Source organism: Carassius carassius, chromosome 23 (genome assembly GCF_963082965.1).
Source record: "Carassius carassius chromosome 23, fCarCar2.1, whole genome shotgun sequence".
Classification (NCBI taxonomy): Eukaryota; Metazoa; Chordata; class Actinopteri; order Cypriniformes; family Cyprinidae; genus Carassius; species Carassius carassius.
This window is the reverse complement of record NC_081777.1, coordinates 2,354,677-2,375,436: the sequence shown is the minus strand read 5'-3', so window position 1 is coordinate 2,375,436 and position 20,760 is coordinate 2,354,677. Positions and strand designations below refer to the sequence as shown.

Genomic DNA, 20,760 nt, shown 5'->3' with positions numbered 1-20,760 from the left:
AACATCCAGAATATTTTATTTTTCCATATATATATATATATATATTTTGTCAATAGATGTCCATTACAATAATGTTTTTAAAAGCTGTTTTCTCAAAGTGATTTTCTCCTACACTAACATTTGTAGACCCCCCCCCCCCCCCCCCCCCCCCCCCCCAATTGTGATAATATATTGTTTTCTGGCTGTATTTCCTGAATTATAGAGTGACAAAAGTGACATACTCAAAATTAATGTCAATACATAAACACGAATTTTAAAACCGGCTTCATCTATTGTTTAGATTTTTGTAGAAATGTATGCAAATTAGTGCATATTAAAAAGCTAAAATTAATAAAGGAGGATCTTGCGCTTGGTTCCATTCACATGTAACAAGACTTCCAGTCAGTAATATAACCCATCATCCAAATAGAATATAAATAAATGCCTTTTTTTTTGCTGTGTTCAATACGTATAATATGCATTAAATGGTTATGTATATATGTAAATATAGCCTACATGACTGCAATGGCAGGAGAAAGCAATGTAGATGATGTGAAAGAAAAAAAAACGAATACAAATTCACAGTATACTGCTATGTTTTACAGGAATGTGATTACAGCTGTTCAGAAAGGCCAGAGCATCCAGGTGTATGTGATGAGGGATGGATGTCCTATACTTTATAACATACACACATGCAGAGTTAGTGTTAATGAACCTTTTTAATGAAGAATATTACTTCCATGATGTCATGCAAATAGCAAAAGCTGAAACTTGTTGAAACACAGAAACTTTATTTATTTTTTTGACAGACGAAGCTCGCAAAACCCAACTCAAGTGAGATCATTAGTGATTATGTTTTGCTGCTGAACTGTTGTACCTTTTCTAATTAAAGGTGAGAAATATGCCTGCTTACGTGAAGATTGCTCTAGGGCGCGTTACTAATGTTGCATGACAAAAACAGTCACAACTATAAGTATTAAAATGATTGTGGATTAGGTGTCTGATGGGAATGTTATTGTTTGTAGCCTCCATTTTTTGTTTTTCTTACTTCGAAGTATGCAAACAATCAAAAAAGAATAAGCTCTTTCTAAAATCACGAACTAGGCATTGATTGCATTAAAAACACACGTCTTTTAATCGAGAAGGACGAGCGCGTGATGCTTCTAGGTCTATTGGAGGTTAGTTTGAGGACTTTTATTCTGAAAGTCGGCGCGCTTTCACTTCCGCAGGAAATATTGCGTGACAACATCCGCTCGTCCGCTGTTTCCTCACCACGGCTAGCGAACTAAACAGCTTTTTTATTATGAAGTTAATATTAACACCTTCTTATAAACACGATAAACTCTGAACGCTTTGCTTTAAAAGCGAAGATCATGGCGAGGATCGGAGACATCATTCATCTTAACGTCGGGGGAAAAAGGTTTTGTATTAAACCAAACTACATCATGCTCGAAACAAGCAACACAACTTATAAACATTAGCATTTCTTACTTTAAAATTATGCTTTAGGGTATCTAGTCTTCATAACAACTAGTCTGCAGTAGTGTTTTAGTATTGTTTTTGACTTGACTTACTGTAAATACACATTAAGACAGTAATAAACATCTGCACACCTTTACACGGAACTCTGTCGTGTTCTGTTATTGCTAATGGATGGGTGAAAATGATTTTTTCCTTCTTTTTGGCTAAATGTTTTGTTGTTTTTCTGTCTGAATGAATAAACACAGGTTCAGTTCCTCCAGACAGACTCTGACATGGGTTCCTGACTCGTTCTTCTCAAGGTTTGTGTGTTTTAGATAAGATAAAGCTGCACTAGAACAAACCTCTGCATCTTTGATGGATATTGACAATTTTAAGAGCTTTTAATTAAATTAGGTTTAATTATATTAACTGATATGTGATATATGGGCTTGTTTTTTTTGGCATAGTTCTTATTAGAACTGAAACAATAAATGCATGTGTGTGTGTTTAATACTTCTAGTTTATTAAGTGGACGGATATCAACCCTTAAAGATGAGACTGGAGCGGTAAAGTTTGTTATACATTATACATGCTAATAATACTAACACACAATCTTTAAGAAGCTGTAGTGTGTTTTAATGTAGCTCAATGTTTGTCTTTCTTTAGATCTTCATTGACAGAGATCCGTCTCTGTTTGCTCCTATTCTCAACTTCCTGCGCACTAAAGAGCTCCACCCCAGGCGAGTCTGTGTTTTGTAAAGGAGATAATTTATCACTGTCTTATTAGGTTTTAAATGGCATAACTCTGTTTTTGCTGACAGGTCTATAGATGTGCGCTTATTAATGCACGAAGCAGAGTTCTATGGGATCACGCCGCTGGGTGAGATCAGGCTGTGCTGGGATCCTTCTGATACTTTTGAGACCCTTATTAAATTGCCTGTTGATTAGATGGTGGCTTCTCCTCTAAACGTGTCTTTATCTCCTCCGCAGTGCGTAAGCTGCAGCTGTGTGATGAGTTGGATCGCTCCTCCTGCGGGAACGTGTTGTTCAACGGCTATCTGCCTCCGCCAGGTACACAACAAACCCTGAGCTCAGAGACAAACTTCAGCTCTACTTTAGACAGACTGCATGATTCAGATTGACTCGTTTGGTGTGTGCATGCAACCATTCCTCCATTCTATTCGAGTAATCCGTTTTAAAAAATCGGGTAATAGAAGCATTAAACCGCTTTCAAAATCATAATAAAGCATGAATCTATTAAGACTTTAAAAAAAGCTATGATTTAAATAAATATATGCGGTGCAGGTTTAATATTTGTGCTTGTGTACAGTAAGTGTGTGTGTCAGAGCGGATCCATTCACAGTAAATGCTGCACCGCACAAACTTTTATCGTCTGACAAGGCGGCTCTGAACTCTTTTTTATATATATATATATATATATATATATATATATATATTTTTTTTTTTTCAAGCCGACTGGTTTGAAATAAACAAGAAATATCTATTTGAGGCTTTTTCCTTCACAATGAAACACCTGAAGCGAGGTGACTGATTTGAATCTTTAGCGTGGCTTTCTTCATTATACGGAGACGTGAAATGCTTGGCGTTCCCTCCCTGCTTCATAGTGACACTTCAGATTCTCAGAAAATAATTCTTGCTTTTGTGTTGAAACTGGAATCAACACGATGTGTGACTCATTTGAAAGCGTCTGCTATAATTGCAGCTGACCTCTAGATGTCACTGTTTGAGGTTTTGAAGCTCTGGATCTTTTTTGGTGCAATCAGGAAAAAACCTTGAAAGCTTCACAAGGCTTCATTCTCTAGTTATCATTTATATGTGTGGAGCATCTCAAACTCCATCGCTGCATGTTTTTGTGAGTTATAACGTTCATCTGGGAACGCAACGTGTTATTTCATCAGATCTGTAAGGCGAATCATTAAGAAAGCAACGCAAATCCAGAAGAATACATCAATATCTTTTTAAATATAACTTTTGATCATGATTACAAAGTTAGAAGCTTGGACCCTCGCTCTGAGTTTCCATGTTTTGATGTTCACAGTGGCTTTTCTCTCATAATGAAATTGCCAAAGATTAAGTGGAGATTTAACTAAACGAGGATTAAATCTTGCAGCCTCTGACCAGTGGCGCCCTCTGCTGGTGTTTGTTATAATGCGTAAAGAACATTAGCTCTATTGTTTATAATACATTTTGTATTTTAACAGTGTTGTTGAATAAAACCCTATGATAACTTGCTTTTGACACTTTATTTGATCTAATTATTATCACCTCATTACTATTATATATGCATTTTAAGTAATTTCAAAGGCTATTGTTCACTTAATTATAATTATCTGATTACTCGATTAATTGTGTCACAGTGTACCCGGTGAAGCGCAGGAACAGGCACAGTGTGGCAGGAGCCCAGCTCCGGGGGCCGGTGGAGAGGGCCCCTGTGAGGAGGAGTAACACAATGCCTCCGAACCTGAGCAAAGCTGCTCTAGAGGAGAGAGCCACAGGTCTGCCTTCGTCTAGAGATCCTTTTACTATTCTATTCTACTTTCATTTTCTCTGCTGTTCTTCTTCATTGCATTCCACTTTACTTAATTCTGTTCTATTATATTCTACTGAGATTTACATTTGGCAATTAAATTTTTTTCTATTATGATAATTTACTTTGGTATGTCAGGTCATTTTGACGCAATTAATTATATTTTACTCTATTCTACTCTTCTCATTTCTACTCTGATTTTCCTATCGCACTGTAGTTAATTCTATTCTATGTTACTATGTTATACTCTACTCCTTTCTACCCTGAAAAGTTTTATTCTATTTTATTTCACTCTGTGGTACTCTACTTGGTTGCTAATTTCCTCTCTGGTGAATTCTGTTCTGTTTTATTATATTTTTCATTTCTGCTCTTCTCAGTTCAATTCTGTTTTATTCAGTTCATTTCAGCTCTGGTTCTATTCTGTTCTGTTTTAGTCAGGTCATTTTTTACTAAATTAATTCTATTTTACTCCATTCTACTCTTCTCATTTCTACTCTGATTTTCCTATTGCAGTGTAGTTAATTCTATTATATGTTACTATGTTATACTCTACTCATTTCTCCTATGAAAAGTTTTATTCTATTTTATTTCACTTAGTGGTGGTACTCTACTTGGTTGCTTATTCCCTTTCTGGTGAATTATGTTCTGTTTTACTCAGATCATTTTTGCCATGATTAATTCTATTTGACTCTATACTAATTTCTACTCTGATTTATATCGCACTGTAGTTAATTCTATTCTATTTTACTATGTTATACTCAACTAATTTCTACTCTAAAAAGTTTTATTCCATTTTATTTCACACTGTGGTACTCTACTTGGTTGCTAATTTCCTCTCTGGTGAATTCTGTTCTGTTTTATTATATTTTTCAGTTCTGCTCTTCTCAGTTCAATTCTGTTTTATTCAGTTCAATTCATTTCAGATCTGGTTCTATTCTGTTCTGTTTTAGTCAAGTCATTTTTGACTCGATTAATTCTATTTTACTCTGTTCTACTCTTTTCATTTCTACTCTGATTTTTGTATTGCACTGTAGTTAATTCTATTATATTTTCTTTTATTTGACTCTGCTATACTCATTTCTACCCTGAAAAGTTTTATTCTATATTATTTCACTCTGTGGTACTCTACTTGGTTGCTAATTTCCTCTCTGGTGAATTCTGTTCTGTTTTATTATATTTTTCAGTTCTGCTCTTCTCAGTTCAATTCTGTTTTATTCAGTTCAAATCATTTCAGATCTGGTTCTTTTCTTTACTTTTTTAGTCAAGTCATTTTTGACTCGATTAATTCTATTTTACTCTGTTCTACTCTTTTCATTTCTACTCTGATTTTTGTATTGCACTGTAGTTAATTCTATTATATTTTCTTCTATTTGACTCTGCTATACTCATTTCTACCCTGAAAAGTTTTATTCTATATTATTTCACTCTGTGGTACTCTACTTGGTTGCTAATTTCCTCTCTGGTGAATTCTGTTCTGTTTTATTATATTTTTCAGTTTTGCTCTTCTCAGTTGAATTCTGTTTTATTCAGTTCAATTCATTTCAGATCTGGTTCTATTCTGTTCTGTTTTAGTCAAGTCATTTTTGACTCGATTAATTCTATTTTACTCTGTTCTACTCTTTTCATTTCTACTCTGATTTTTGTATTGCACTGTAGTTAATTCTATTATATTTTCTTCTATTTGACTCTGCTATACTCATTTCTACCCTGAAAAGTTTTATTCTATATTATTTCACTCTGTGGTACTCTACTTGGTTGCTAATTTCCTCTCTGGTGAATTCTGTTCTGTTTTATTATATTTTTCAGTTTTGCTCTTCTCAGTTCAATTCTGTTTTATTCAGTTCAGTTTATAATCTGAAGCTCTTGTTTGTTCTATTCTGTTCTGTTCTAGTCAGGTCATTTTTGACGCGATTAATTGTATTTTCACTCTATTCTACTGTGCTAATTTCTACTCTGATTTTTCTAGTACACTGTAGATAATTCCATTCTATTTTCTTTTATTTGAGTCTGTTCTACTTGTCTCTATTCCTGTTCATTTTGTCCGGTTCAGTTCTACTCATTTATTGCCTGGTTATTCTTTTTCTGTGTTATTTTACTCTAGTTCTCTTGTGTGCCCTGTTTTCAGTTTTAGATAGTGATTATTATTTCTCTCTTGACTGGTGTGGTGTGTGTTGTCCAGGTCCGGTCTCTGACCCAGGTATGGTCAGAATCGTGTGTGGTCATCATAACTGGATTGCCGTGGCTTATGCTCAGTTTGTGGTCTGTTACAGGTAGGGCTCCTCTTTGAATGACACACATAGGAATGATTGGGATTTGTACGTGACTTGTTTTCTCTCGTGCTCAGGGTTAAAGAGTCGACTGGGTGGCAGCAGGTGTTCACCAGCCCTCAGCTGGACTGGGTGATTGACCGAGTGGCTCTTAATGCCAAAGTCATGGGCGGATCACTGGGGGACAATGATAAGATGGTTGCTGTTGCATCAGGCACAGAAATCATACTGTGGGCGATCTGTCCTGATGGAAACGGCAGTGAAATTGGTAAGATCTCGTTTCATAGAATGCTTTTGGGTCTTTCTCAGATGCTAGTAAACCAGAGATCTTGTTTCCTGTGATCCGCAGGTGTGTTCAGTTTGAATGTGCCGGTGGAGGCTTTGTTCTTCGTGGGAAATCAGCTGATCGCCACCAGCCACACTGGGAAAGTGGGAGTGTGGAACGCCGTCACTAAACACTGGCAGGTAACCAGAGCTGACTGATGCATTTGTGACTCATTTCTTCAAATGACATCGATTCCTTCATATCGAAACAAGCAGAAGTGTTCACGTCCTGATTTCTTCACCTCTCTTAATGCAGAACCAGGATGTGGTTCCTATCAACAGTCATGACACAGCCGGGTCATTCCTCATTCTGGGATGCAATAATGGATCTATTTACTATATAGGTAAAGTGATAGTCAGTTGATTAATATACCTAATATATCATGCTTTCAGGTTTTGATTTTAGTTTTAAAAAGTAGCTTTGGTTTATTTTTAAACTTCTGGCTAAAAACTGTTAATGTTATTTCTAATTGCTTGAGCTTTTTTAAAAACACTTCCTTCCAGTGCATTCATGATCCTTCAGATGGTTGATGAAGCTGATCACGACACGCTGTGCTTTATTTCTGTGTCTGTCAGATGTCCAGAAGTTTCCTCTGAGGATGAAGGATAACGATCTGCTGGTGACCGAGCTGTATCGAGATCCCACTGAAGACGCCATTACTGCTCTGAGTGTCTACCTGACGCCCAAAACAAGTAACACCAGCCCGCATAGCACGAAACCGTACTCAACTGGTGCTACACTATTGAAAGAATAAATGAATGCAATGTTTTTAATTTAAACGGCTACTGCAGAATGTACTGACAAGCATTTAAATGCACTGTAATGTAATCCGTGTTTGTTCAGGTGACAGTGGGAACTGGATCGAGATCGCGTATGGCACTAGTTCAGGCACGGTGCGTGTGATCGTGCAGCATCCGGAGACGGTGGGCTCTGGTCCACAGCTCTTCCAGACCTTCTCTGTTCACCGCAGCCCTGTCACCAAGATCATGCTGTCTGAGAAACACCTCATCTCTGGTACAGTGCAGAGTGTCTGGGGGAAAACCTTCTGAGATCAGTAGTTCAAATATTTTGATAAAAAAAAAAAAAAATACCTGTCAGATATATTCTTTATAAATTGAATAACCAAAAGACACTTTTCCCACATTTTCTAAAACATTTATTTTATTTATTCCTTTGAATCGGTGCCATATAAATATTTATTATTCATCAACTGTTATGCTCATTTATGTACAGAATATAAAAGGGATCAAAAGTATGAAATCACTTGAAAAAAAAGGAGCATCAGTATTTTTTTCAACTGCAAAAAAAAATAAAAATAATATATATATATATATAATAAAAAATCATACACGCTCATTTATGTGGTGAATGTAGTGGATATCAAAAGTTTGAGAACCTCTAGCAAAAAAATAAATAAGTACAATTTATTAATTGCATTAAAAACAAAAACAGATTTTCTAAAATTTGCAAAACATTTTGCATTTAGTTGCATTTAATAAGGATCAAAAGACCACTAGTGTAATATTTAGCTTTCTCTCTCTCTTTTTTTTAAATCAGCATAAATTGGATAAACACATTAACTCCAGAATTTCCTAAACCTGCAAAAACGAATGTTCTTCATCATCATCTTTTTTTCTTCATCTATTTCCCCATGTAAATGAAAGAAGTAATTAATCCTATGTGGTCCTTGCTGCAGTATGTGCAGACAACAATCATGTGCGCACCTGGACGGTGACACGCTTCCGGGGCATGATCTCCACTCAGCCTGGCTCCACCCCCCTCACGTCCTTCAAGATCCTCTCATTGGACGATATCGACGGCCACGGAGGCTGTGCTGCTGGCACTGAGATCGGTGAGATGTAGTGAGTGGAATGAAATCACATTCATATTAATAGTCCTGGTTCAGGGTCATGATGTGTTGAGTGATGCAGGTCCGTATGGAGAGCGTGACGAGCAGCAGGTGTTCATCCAGAGAGTGGTTCCCGACACGGATAAACTCTACGTGAGGCTCTCCTCCAACGGGAAGAGGTCAGACACAAACAGGACAAACCAGCACCTGACTGGTTAATATAACTGATGTTACCTGACAGTGCACACTGATGTGTGTCTCCTCTGAAGGGTGTGTGAGGTGCGTTCGGTGGATGGGACGTCCATCACAGCGTTCGTGGTGCACGAGTGTGAGGAATCCAGCCGCATCGGATCCAGGCCGCGCCGGTACCTCTTCAGTGGACACAGTAATGGCAGCATCCAGACCTGGAACCTCACCACAGCCATGGAGATCGCAGGGAAGGTGGACATCAAAGGTGAGAGCGGAGCAGGAATGAGAGCTGCATTGTGAGAACAGCCGAAGACATTGGTTTCTCAGTTTGTGTGTGTCTGTGTGATGTAGCTCTCGGTGGTCCCACTGAAGAGGAGCTGCTGGAGCTTCTGGACCAGTGTGATCTGGCTCTGACCCGAACACCAGACATGAGTCCCGCCGCGTCTCTCACACACTCCTCACGCAGCTCCACCTGCAGGTACACACAGACGCATGATCACACACAGGGGAAACACTTAAACATTATGCATGTTAACATAGGTCTGCTTGTTTAACTATTGTAATCACCTAGATATAAACCTACTGCATTTTACAGAAATGTGGTCCGTTTTTTTTAATCATCTGAAATGTGCTGCAATTCATATTCTGAAGAACTTTTTATAATGCATGAAGCACACGAAGGGTGCATGGATTTGCACGCTACATTAGTTCCAGTATTATGAACTTGACATCACACTACATGCAGTCAATCGAACATTTATTATGCATATATATAAATGCATTTTCAGAAAATATATTGTTTTGTTATATATTGTGTGTATATTAAATATATTTATATATAACATAATAATATAAATATATACATGTACATACATGTAAATATTACATGTCACAGTATGTGCAGTGTGAGGACCAAACCAGATCTCCAGGTTCTCTTATAAATGTATGTGCACCTCTGTTTATTTGCATGTAATTATGAAAGACACAGTACAGTAGTGTGTTCCTCTTGTCCTGTAGATGGCAGTGTTGCTGGTTTATATTGTGTCTCGTGTGTGTGTCCCTCAGTCTTCAGTCTCAGTTCAGTGAAATGGCTCGAGCTGCTGGTGGTTTTCGGGGGCCGGCTCCTCTGACCGGGAGTCTGCCCCGTCAGGCCCCTCTGGTCCCCCTCAGACCCCGCGAGCCGCCCCACCTGGGCCTGAGCCAGGCATCTGTGGCCAGCAGCGACCTCGGCTCCATCCGCAGGGGCAGCTTCGTGGAGCGCTGTCAGGAGAGGGCCAAGAGCTCGGACGCGGCCGGCCTGGACGCGGGGAGACGGAGCTTAGCTGCCTGCAGCGAGCTGGACGCACGACTCGGCCTCAGAATACAGTCATCATTCTCCACACCTTCATCATCATCATCATCAGCAACAGCATCCATGAGGAGACCAGCTTCAGCAGCACCAAGTCCTGCTCCTTCACCGCTCAGTCCAGCCAGATCACAGACGCCCGCCTCTCCAAGACCACCTCCGACCTCTCCGACCAGTGAGAGCCCGTCCAATGAGATCGTACCTGGACAAGAAAGCCCCGCCTCTTCATCGTCCACCAGCCCCAAACCTCATATGAATGAAACCAGCTTCTAAGAGGAACGTCCACACAGTGGACACAGGGGACAAAATAATAATAATAATAATAATTATCAGATTGAATGCTCTACCCTTAAGCAGAACTGTCTTCAGAAATACAGAATTAGTCATTGAAAAATATTTGTGTATAAGTACATATAAAAAATATGTATACTTCTTTTAGAACAGTATTCTCAATATCAGAGAATACACACACACAGATATGTGTATGTGTGTGTGTGTGTATATATATTTCACAAAAACTGAATACTTAAAAATTCTGAATTATGATAACATATTATAGCATTTACAAGATATTTCTTTTAAAACAGTGTTCTCAGAATCACTGGGTGCCTTATAATACAGAGTGTGGAGTTATTATGAGAATATGGAATATCACATGAAAATGAGGGGGGAAAATCCCATTCCACAAGACTTAAAAAAAAAAAAAAAGTCTTGATTTGTTTAATCCTATACAAAAATGGACCGGCTGTAAACTTTTTTTGGCATGTTAACATACTTCCCAAACGTATGCGACTAAAGATCACTGGAAAGTGGAAACACTGTGTGTGTCTGGTGCTGTTGAAACATTGATCAACCAATCGAGTGAGAACAGTGCAGGGCAGTGGGTTTAGCCAGCCAATGACAGGATGGGGGCGTGTCTAAGCGGCCTGTTTGAAAACGGTCATTATTTGGTCAGGTTCATGAAGTGATGCTGCTGGAGCAGAAGTTACACGTCATCGTCTCGAGGCTGTGTTGGGTTTAGAGTCAGAACTGTGTGTGAATGCTGTTCAGATTGACAGGGCTGTGTAATCACTACTCGACAGCTGCGTGCTGATTCTGACATCTGTAGAGCACGATATATTACAGTGTTTACACTCAGAGTTCACGTTAAATATTTGAAAACAGAACATGTGCATTATAAATCAACAAGAGCAAAAATAAATCTCATGTTTTATGTCTGTAATAAGAAGTTTACATACAAGTGGTTCTTTTTAAAAGTAAACAAAAAAGATTTTAACTGTATATGTCAGCATGCATTGCAAAACAGAGCGAGAGATGAAGAGGTTGCTAACAGAGTATGTAGTGCTTCAGCAAACTTTGAACAGGGTTTGCACAGAGGACGGTTGTGTGTAAACACAGACTGCTGTCAGAGGATCTGTGTGCCTTTGAGATTATAAAACTATAGTAGAAACATGAGTTACATCTTAAAGTCAGCTTGAATTTGAATATGTTAGAATATGAAGTCTGAACGTTCACTGTATTCATATCATCTCCTTTTTGGTTCAAATATAACCTGGTATTGTACCCTGTCCATGACAAGCTTGAAAATGTGGTATCTTAACAGTATTAATCCCTAAATACATCTGAAACTAGAAAGTTGTGAATGCAAAGAAACTTATTGTGGTTATCATGAACCATTTATTAAGTTATACTTGCCTTTTTTTTAACCATATTCCTCTTAGAACACTGAATATATCTTTTTGAAGTTATTGTGTTTGTAAATGCACTTGTTCAGATATCAATATCTACTGTACTTTTGGAAATACCAGAAAACCATTTCATATAAATACATTAGAATAATAAATAGTAAAATAAATTATGATCATTATTATAATTTAAATGGATATATGAATAATTCATATACTTATTCATTATTAATTATTATTTTTGTATAATATATATTGTCTTTTATATATACATGCAATTTAATTGTAATATACATTTTTAATTTAGTGTTACTGATTATCACTAAAATAATTATCACAATAATTTAAGAAGTCATTCAAATGGACATTAATAATATATTTAATTATTATTTATTAATAATTAGTTTTGTATAATTATATAATATATTTTTTGTAATATTGTTATGATTATCAACAAAAAATACAATAACTTAACAGATGGTTTAAAATATGATATAAATTGTATTATATTTTATTATTAATTATTCCTTAATAATACGTTTGTGTGTAATATAATATACTTTTGTTGTTATATATAAAATGTAATTTTAACATGATTTTCTTTTTCATTTTCTACATAATATTAGAATAACTTTCTATTATATAGTTATTGTTCCTAGAATACTTAACCTTTTTAAAGTTTCATTTACCTGGAAAAAAAGCACTCTGGACAATTCCAAAAAAATAATTTATTTTCATATAAATAACAGCAGATAGGTGGCATTTGTAATAAATTAGACAATAAATAGAAAGGCGTATTGCTCAATAGCTTGACAATGTTCTGCAGACTATTTGTGCTGCTGTTTATGATGCTGAACTGTTTCGCGTCTTCAATAGTAACCAAATTCCCAAAACTAGACTGACAAACCTCTACAGAATCAAAAAAATGAAAAACATTGATACATCATGTAAAACTAAAAAATTGCTTCTGAACTATCGCTGACACCATATCAAATGGTAATCTCGGTATAAATCATATAAATAGTAAAATATTGTGCTTCAGTGAGACGGAGAGCGATATGAACTTCTCGTCGTTGAGTGCGGTTTAGCTGCCAGACTGGTTTAGCACTGGACGTGATTAGCCTGATTTAAAACCCCTTGAGTGACATCAGCCCACCTGTAGGACGCTTGGTGCACTTTTTTTATCGTTGTCTTTTATCTCTATTACATACACAAGTAATCTCGAATTCATCCTGTGAAAACAATGCTGAAAGGGGACATTGCTTTTCCAGAGCCTGTCTACGGAGAGCCTTCCCACTCCCTATTAAGTCCTATTGTACCGAATTTTGGTTGCAGTACCACCAGAGTTCCACTGGGGGCGATCGCCATGAGTGCAAAATGAACGGGAGTCTATGGGGCTAGACGGCTAAATTTGTCCCTTTCACCCGATTGCCGTTGATAAATCTCAGATCTGATTGTAGGTTTTGCAAGTTCAACATTGGTTATAGGTCGAAAGTTGAATGAACGAGTACTTATGTCCTTTCGATTTCTTACAGGTTGAGTTGTTGTTGCCCATAACGCCAGCATTCTGCTAATGAATGTGAATGTGTATGACATCATTGACATTTTAAAAGACTTTTTAAAGCAATAAGTGACTCTAAAAAAATCTTAACACCCAGCAATGTGTAATTCCTTTGCATCTCCTTTTGAATACAACATTCAAATTACTAGACAAAAAATATATATCTTGAGAAAAGTGGATTTTGAGGGGTATACCGCCATTGACCTCCATTCTGCACTCGTCCTGTGAGCGCCCTCATATGGAATCAGAGTGGAACTGCAACCAGTTCAGAAGCCGGAAGTGTAGTGAGAGTGAAACTTCTCGCCATATTAGACATTCTCTGATGGTACTTTGTTTTTGTCAGTCTCCTTCCCCTAAGTGGGAGGGGGCAAGTGTCATATTACGCTCTTTTAGTACCAAAACTTTTTTATAAACTTGACAAAGTACATATCGTCGGAAAGGTCTGTGTTTCCAAATTCCATATTGGGTGGTTATTTTGAGATTGAAGTCATGGGATAGTAATAGAGTAATAGTACTAATTAGTATTACTTAGTTATTTACCAATTATTTTCCTTAATAGTTAATTAGCTAATAGTATTCATTAGTTTTTAATAGTAATTAAAAAATGATAGCACAGAAATTTAGATATGCATAAAAAATATTAAAAATGGAGTTTGGATGGCACCCGGTGGCTGTTAGATGTATGACGCTCTAAATAATTTTTTCTTTTTTTATATCAACTTCAAATTTGGAACACAGCTTATTTAGACATAAATTTACTTTTATATCAGTTTTGGAATGTAAAATATTTATTTTACATTAAAAGAAATGGTACAGTGCATTTTCTTTACAGTAATTTAAATTTCTATAACTTTTTTGAAATGATTCCGCTTCTGCAATAATCTACAGATTGTCTTTTTAAAACTGCTGGATAAGTTGTGATCGTGCACTTCCACGTCTATGCTCACAAATGGGTGTGACACCCAAGGGGTTGAAAACGGCTCAGTCCTGCTCTAGATTGTGGCGTCCAGCATCTCCAGGAAGAGTTTGTGCATGGGCACGCGTCCGTCTCTGTGCAGCCGGCTGAAGCAGCGCACGGCTCTGAGCGCCGTCTGACGCAGCAGCGGGAGCGTCATGAGCAGGCGTCCGGCGCGGTGAGATTCAGACGGACGCTGGCTGCTCTCGTAGTCCTGCAGGGCCTCATGGAGCCCGTCCTGGAAGCGCTGCACGGCCTCGGCACCCTCCACATTCTCTGCGTCTGAAAGAAAGCGTCGGCAAGGTCACTAGAGGCCCTCGGCTACTGGAGCGCAGCGTTAAACACTTCATGTGGCTTAATGCATTAAAATGGGGTTTTAAAAAGACAAAACTTTAATTGTTAATTGTTTGTTTGTTTGTCCTTTAATATATATATAATGTATATTTGCAATGTTTATTGAGTTTGGTATTTTAAAAAAACTGTTTTAATGCATTAAGCCACTTTACCTTTCTTTATAGTGGTTTTCTATGGGAGGAAAACACAATGTGTAATTAAATGCGCTGCCTTCTTATTCTGGACTCATCTGCTTGTCTGTAAATAGTTTACTTTATTAATAATGTGCTTACTGAGTTTGGTGTTTTTATAACACCGTTTTCATGCATTAAGCCACATTAAGCGTTTTTCACATTAAGTCGGATTGTATTGATCTGTGCTCTGATCTGCTCTCTTCATATTGATTGTTTTTTTCTTGGCCAGTGAGTCTGAGACTGAGAATGGGAATTCAAATAATGCTGAACTCCTATCACACAAACCAGACAGGGTTTAGGCAATCCCTGGACATTACTGAAGAAGCATAGATACAAGGATAGATCAGGAATCCTTTTTCCCTGTCATTCCATTTTATGACACACAACTTAATGTAAGAGGTTTTTATAGGTGGATATACCTGAGTTGGCCAGAGCCATTGCTTTGAGCGTGAGCAGCTCCTCCTGGCTGAGGCTCATCTGCTGGTATTTGGAGGTCAGGTGTCTCAGAGCCGTGTAGAGATCGTGAAGTCCTGCGGCTCGGCTCTGGCTCTCGTTCAGTCGCAGGTTCTCTGCAAACTGAAGCTCGTCAGCCGAACCCTGAGATCTCCAAACCACGTTCAGCACCAGCGTCTCCATCCAGCCGCTCTGGAGCAGCGCCATCTGATCCACCAGCGAGAGGCCGGAGAAACCTGCCCAACACAGCCAGAGGTTATCTCCACAAAGCACATCTGAAGGAGGATGCACCAGATCAGCTCTGGCTGTGTACCTGGAATGTGTTTGGCCCAGCCGATCATGACCAGCAGCTCCCTGTTCAGCAGGTCACATAAGGTCAGCAGGGTTTTAAGGTCACTGTCAGGGGTCGCGGGGTCAGGGGCGGCTCTCAGAGGAGCTGGTTCACATACGAGGAGCTGAGAGATCACTTTGTTTCCTGGAAAGGAAAAGATGAGGATGTTTTATTAATGATGTTAAACCGTTAATCAGGTTAAATCCTCAACCACTCATAATCCGCTGACCACAGTTTCTACAGCTGGCCTTCATGCTCAGGTCCGCTGCTCTTTTGTTCATACTTTAAAATGTTCTGAAAGTTGCGTGAAGGCTGTGTTAGTGAATGTTAGTATGTGTGTGGTGAGACTCACGGATGGGTTTGTTGGGGTGAGCGTAAGGTGTTTTGGTGAAGAGAGAGAGCGCTGAATCCACTCTGCGCTTGTACTTCTGTCGGCCTCCTCTCACGCGGTCCATACGCACACCTGCACACACACACACACACACGGAAAACAATGTGTCATTATAACATAAATAAACAAGACTAGTTCTTACTGCTGTTGTGTTTACTGTTAGAAAATAGAAATAGAAAGATAGACACTGTGTCCAAATGTACGGAAGCTCATTTTTGCAACATTAGAAACGGTCATAGTTATGACTTCAGAAGTCACGATTATAACACGCTGTACTGTCACAACTATGACTTTACAAAGTTGAAATTATGACAGAAAAACCCATAATTACGAAATAAAGTCAAAATTCTAACCAAAAAAATTCTGACTATAGAAGTCATAAATGAAACACACAAAGTCACTTTATCAAAGACATCATAATTATTATTATAATTTAGTACATCATTATTTCGACTTAGTATGTCGATTTCAACCTTCATTTCAACTTAGTATGATAGAATGTGGTCAGAACTTGTCATAAATATGACTTTTAAAGTTTTGAGACTTACAGATAAATACTGTACCAAATGTAAAGCTCATTGTTAGTAACTGATGTTGCAGTAGAATAAAGAGTATCCTTTTGTTTTAACCACACATATACTTCTTACCAAACTTTTCTAAAGAAAAAGAAAGCACATTTGCAATATTCACTCAAACGGTTGTGCTACAAATATCTTGGCATTGTATATACATTCAGTACTAAAAATACTAAATATAAGTGGTCTCAGTCTTTTTGGATCCCACTGTAGGCATATATGGAGGGGAGTTATTTTAGCCGAGGAAAGCAGACATCTAAAGATAAAATAAAGGTTGTGTTTCAGAGGAGCTCACCCTCTCTCATCATCCCGGCGCGCAGGCACTTCTGGAAACGACACGCTTGGCATGATTTCCTCCGTCTCTTAGTGATCTCACAGTCGTTCACCACCGGACAGTTGTACTCGATGTTTCCTGAAACACCAACACATTTATACTTAACCCATTTCACTTTCTTCTTTTGGCCTGGTCACACTTTTTTATTCAGAGGAAAATTAAAGACGGAGGAGGGACAGTATCAGAAAACACTGCTAGCTGGAGTTGAACTCATGTTGCCAGTGTGAGCAGCACAACTCAATATGCAAGTACACATGATTTAACGTTGTTAGTGAATGGCATTAATTGTTTGTTTGTTTGTCCTTTAATTAAAGACAGATGCTCAGTTGTATGTACTAAGTGCGATATATCTATCATATGTTCAATCAAACATAAAGTCCATTGGTGCCATGCTTCACAAGCTGAGCTTTCACACAGAAATCCATAGGAGTCCAGACAGAGCTCAGCTATTGATCTGCACTGCTTCATAATTTAATAATCATGGCAAGAGCTAGGAAGTCAGTGCTTCCCCAGAGGCGAGAGTATTGATGACTGTTCAACACTCATTAATGCCTAGAGAAGCAAATCCCGGAGTTTCCAGGGTTAACAGTGATCAATAGATTTGACTAAATCACGACGCTGGACAAGAGTCTGTGGGATGAGAGCATCCATTATGTGATTGAACACTTCATCAATATATTGATATGTTAACACACACTTGTTCTTTGTCTGCCCAAGGCCAAAGCCAATACAAACACTCTGTCTGCATCCATCAAAGAACCTTTATAAAACTACCCATATATCTACAATATATATATATATATATATATATATATATATATATATATATATATATACAGTATATAAAATTGGTTTTCATGCAGATATGTAATGCATATGTTGACAATACGTGCCAAGAGACAACAATTATGATTTTATATTATGCATGCTTTTACTACATTTTTCACACATGCATATGCACACACACATACACACATACACACACACACACACACACACACACACACATACATACACACATGCACAAAAATCTAACAATAGAAACCTTAGAAAAATGTTATATAAATTCCAGTGGCAATTGTTTAATCACTGGCAACAGTTTTATCTCAGCTTTACAGTTCATCATATAATAATAAAGATATAACTGAATTTTAATTTGGTATTTTATGAATACCGTTCAAATCAAGACAATTGTATTGACTGTGCTTTGACGAAAACAGCAGCACACTGAGTCTTCACACACAAATCAATGTCAGACAGATAGTTAACTCATGTCATATTGATCATTACATTCATTAACAGCACTGATGCTTTAAAAATACACCCACACACGTGAACACTCATTTTCATAATCAAGTCTTTAACTAATATGTGACCATGGACCACAAAACCAGTCATATAAGGGTCTTTTTATTTATTTATTTATTTTATTGTTTTAAATTGAGATTTATACATCATCTGAAAGCTGAACAAATAACCTTTCCATTGATGTGTTTTTTTTATGGATAAGATATTAGGCTGAGATACAACAAATCTGAGTGTGCAAAAAATTATAATGAGCAAATCATCTTTAAAGTTGTCTATGAATTTCTTAGCAATGCATATTACTAATCAAAAATTAACTTTTGATATATTTACGGTAGGAAATGTCCAATATATCTTCATGGAACATAATATCCTAATGATTTTTGGCATGAAATATATATTGTTTCATTTTATATAGGTTTATATAGGCCATTAATAAGTCTTCTGATGTTTTGTGGCTGCAGCTGTTACCTTGAATGGTTCTTTTGAAGAAGGCCTTGCACGCCTCACACGACGCGACGCCGTAGTGATACCCGGACGCGAAGTCTCCGCACACCAGGCACAGGCGCTTCGGTCCCGGGTTCAGAGCCGCGATGTAGTCGCAGCTGAGCAGGGACTCTGTGTGACCGACGGGCTGGAAGAGAGCCACAGCGCTGCTGCTGGAGATGGAGCTGGAGCTGACGGGGGAGTCCGGGTTCAGAGACGGGTTCCCGGAGAAGACGCTGTAGCCGCTGCTGTCCGACGCGCTGCCGGGGCTGAAGGGGGTCGCGCTGCTGTCCAGGCCGAGCGAGGGGCTCAGCGGGGCGGCTTTGAGCGGAGCATCGGTCGGGGACGGAGGCTCATCAGAGGCGGACGCATCCAAAAGACTGATGTGAGGTGGAGCGAGTTTTAAAAGTGTTAGTTTGTCTTTCAATTACATTTACACTCGTATATGAGAGGCAAAAGTGATGAATTATCATGTCATACTTTTGAACAGATAGTGTAAGCTCTTTATGTATTCATATTTTATATGTAAGTTCAACTCCATGAATTAGGCTACTGACATGTTTAGCAAAGTATAATATTTATGAATGAGTAAGGTTATTAATTAATGACTTTTAGGTCATCTAAATTATTTGCATATGCACTAATATGAATTAACTACCAATTTAGTCAGTTCACAATCCTTGAAAGTGAAATACTACAGATCTTAAAAACATCAGTATGCATTGAATAGTGCACTGCACATTTATGATACATCATGAAAAGTATAGCATTTAAGTTACATATTTGCAGTGACATGCAATCTTCAAACAGTCTTGTGTCATCACATTACACACCACAAACGTTACGGCCCATTAAAACTATAAACTGAAGCTTCGTTACTGGCATTTTTAGTCAAATCAAACAGTTGCAAAAGTTGCACAAAAAGTTCATTTTGCTAAAAAACACTCATTATCAATTAATAAGAACTTTGAGCTGTAACTGATACAATAATATAACACATATGACAAGACTTTCTGCAGAGTTTAGGTCTAAAAAGTAATATATAAAAAAGGCATTTGAATTTGTAACAGTATTAGTCCTGCTTACTTGTGCTGGTTTAGAAACTGTAAGTTCTCACTCAGGCAAAACTCCTTGAGGTCCATCACTTCTGTTCCCCAGGGACTGTTTGTGATGAAGGGAAGGGAGCTGCACACTGAGCAGGAGCTGCAGAGCTGCAGGTTTATGTAAGTGATGCGCGGCTGTGGGCGGGTCTAATCTAATCCAGATGCATGCTGATTAAAACCCTATTGATGAGCTCTCATAACTGACATTATGACAATATAAGCAACCCAACTGCAAATCAGCCGTTTCATAAAACAAACAAGTTTAAAGAATACATTCTTATGTGCTTCAATACACATTGAAACCTGTGGAAAGTTATTAAGATGATGCTTTTTCATAATTGTTACCCCCCCCAATCCCCCCCCCCCCCCCCCCCCCAATTTTTACTCCGTTTTCCACAGTGACCAAGGCTCTTTGTTGTATGTAAATAAATATAAAGACATTCCTTATCTGCAGTTGGCTGCGAACACCAACAAACCACTCCCGCCACATCAAATCTGCTTCATTTCCTTGTTGCTGCCTCTTTTGTTGACCCTCAAAACAGACTCCAATTTGAGCTCTCTGTACTGGAACTACAGGATTTCTGCTAGATTAAGTCCCATCAAATGTCACTCGAATCATTGTTTGATTTTCATTCTATGGTGTAAAGTTGGGGAATATTGGTGTTATATGCTAATTCTAATTTGGCGGCTACACTAAAAATGTATTTTGACGTCTTTTACTTGGTAAAGATTAAAATAGAAAAAGAATAAAGCAAGCTAGTGTTAGAGGCTTATTTTGTTAATTGTATAATAAATAAAAACATAAATAGAATACAAAAATAATAGAGAAGCTAGTTTACAAAAAAAAAAAAAAACAAGCAGCTAGTCAATTTAATATAGAGTGCAATTCTAAAAGGGGAATGTTTTTTTTTTTTTTTTAAGAACAGAATTAGAATAGTGCTAGAGTTAGAGGGTCAAATAAAGATGGAAGATATGTGTTTTTAGCCGATTCTTGAAGATGGCTAAGGACTGAGTTGAGCATGTCATTTCAGCAGGAGGGAACAGTTCATTTAAAAGTCTGTGAAAGTGATTTTGTGCCTGAATTGGTGAAA

General features: G+C 37.8%; 2 protein-coding genes across 2 annotated transcripts; one reads left to right on the top strand and one right to left on the bottom strand.

The window, feature by feature from the left end:
• Positions 1-1,201: 1,201 nt before the first annotated feature.
• On the top strand, positions 1,202-10,259 carry LOC132101200 (SH3KBP1-binding protein 1-like). The gene is made up of 18 exons (XM_059505935.1): positions 1,202-1,399; positions 1,707-1,760; positions 1,961-2,006; positions 2,107-2,180; positions 2,262-2,320; positions 2,431-2,511; positions 3,819-3,956; positions 6,168-6,258; positions 6,333-6,523; positions 6,605-6,720; positions 6,836-6,923; positions 7,156-7,272; positions 7,424-7,594; positions 8,277-8,432; positions 8,512-8,608; positions 8,699-8,883; positions 8,970-9,096; positions 9,684-10,259. The coding sequence occupies exons 1-18, from the start codon at positions 1,353-1,355 to the stop codon at positions 10,234-10,236; spliced, it is 2,391 nt and encodes a 796-aa protein (XP_059361918.1). The 5' UTR covers positions 1,202-1,352; the 3' UTR covers positions 10,237-10,259.
• A 3,849-nt stretch (positions 10,260-14,108) lies between these two features.
• Positions 14,109-19,754, bottom strand: esrrd (estrogen-related receptor delta). Its single transcript, XM_059505934.1, has 7 exons — positions 19,653-19,754; positions 18,552-18,946; positions 16,737-16,853; positions 15,828-15,938; positions 15,458-15,619; positions 15,111-15,380; positions 14,109-14,446 (listed from the first exon to the last, which is right to left on the bottom strand). The coding sequence occupies exons 1-7, from the start codon at positions 19,706-19,708 to the stop codon at positions 14,202-14,204; spliced, it is 1,356 nt and encodes a 451-aa protein (XP_059361917.1). The 5' UTR covers positions 19,709-19,754; the 3' UTR covers positions 14,109-14,201.
• Between the last annotated feature and the right edge of the window lie 1,006 nt (positions 19,755-20,760).

Bases quoted from the DNA above. Each gene is read 5' to 3' on its own strand.
- LOC132101200 (XM_059505935.1), top strand. From the start codon at position 1,353: ATGGCGAGGATCGGAGACATCATTCATCTTAACGTCGGGGGAAAAAG. The intron at 2,181-2,261 runs GCGAGTCTGTGT...TTTTGCTGACAG, and splicing joins ACTAAAGAGCTCCACCCCAG to GTCTATAGATGTGCGCTTAT. The intron at 2,512-3,818 runs GTACACAACAAA...ATTGTGTCACAG, and splicing joins CGGCTATCTGCCTCCGCCAG to TGTACCCGGTGAAGCGCAGG.
- esrrd (XM_059505934.1), bottom strand. From the start codon at position 19,708: ATGGACCTCAAGGAGTTTTGCCTGAGTGAGAACTTACAGTTTCTAAAC. The intron at 16,854-18,551 runs GTAACAGCTGCA...TTGGTGTTTCAG, and splicing joins CTTCAAAAGAACCATTCAAG to GAAACATCGAGTACAACTGT. The intron at 15,939-16,736 runs GTGAGCTCCTCT...GTGTGTGTGCAG, and splicing joins CGCCGGGATGATGAGAGAGG to GTGTGCGTATGGACCGCGTG.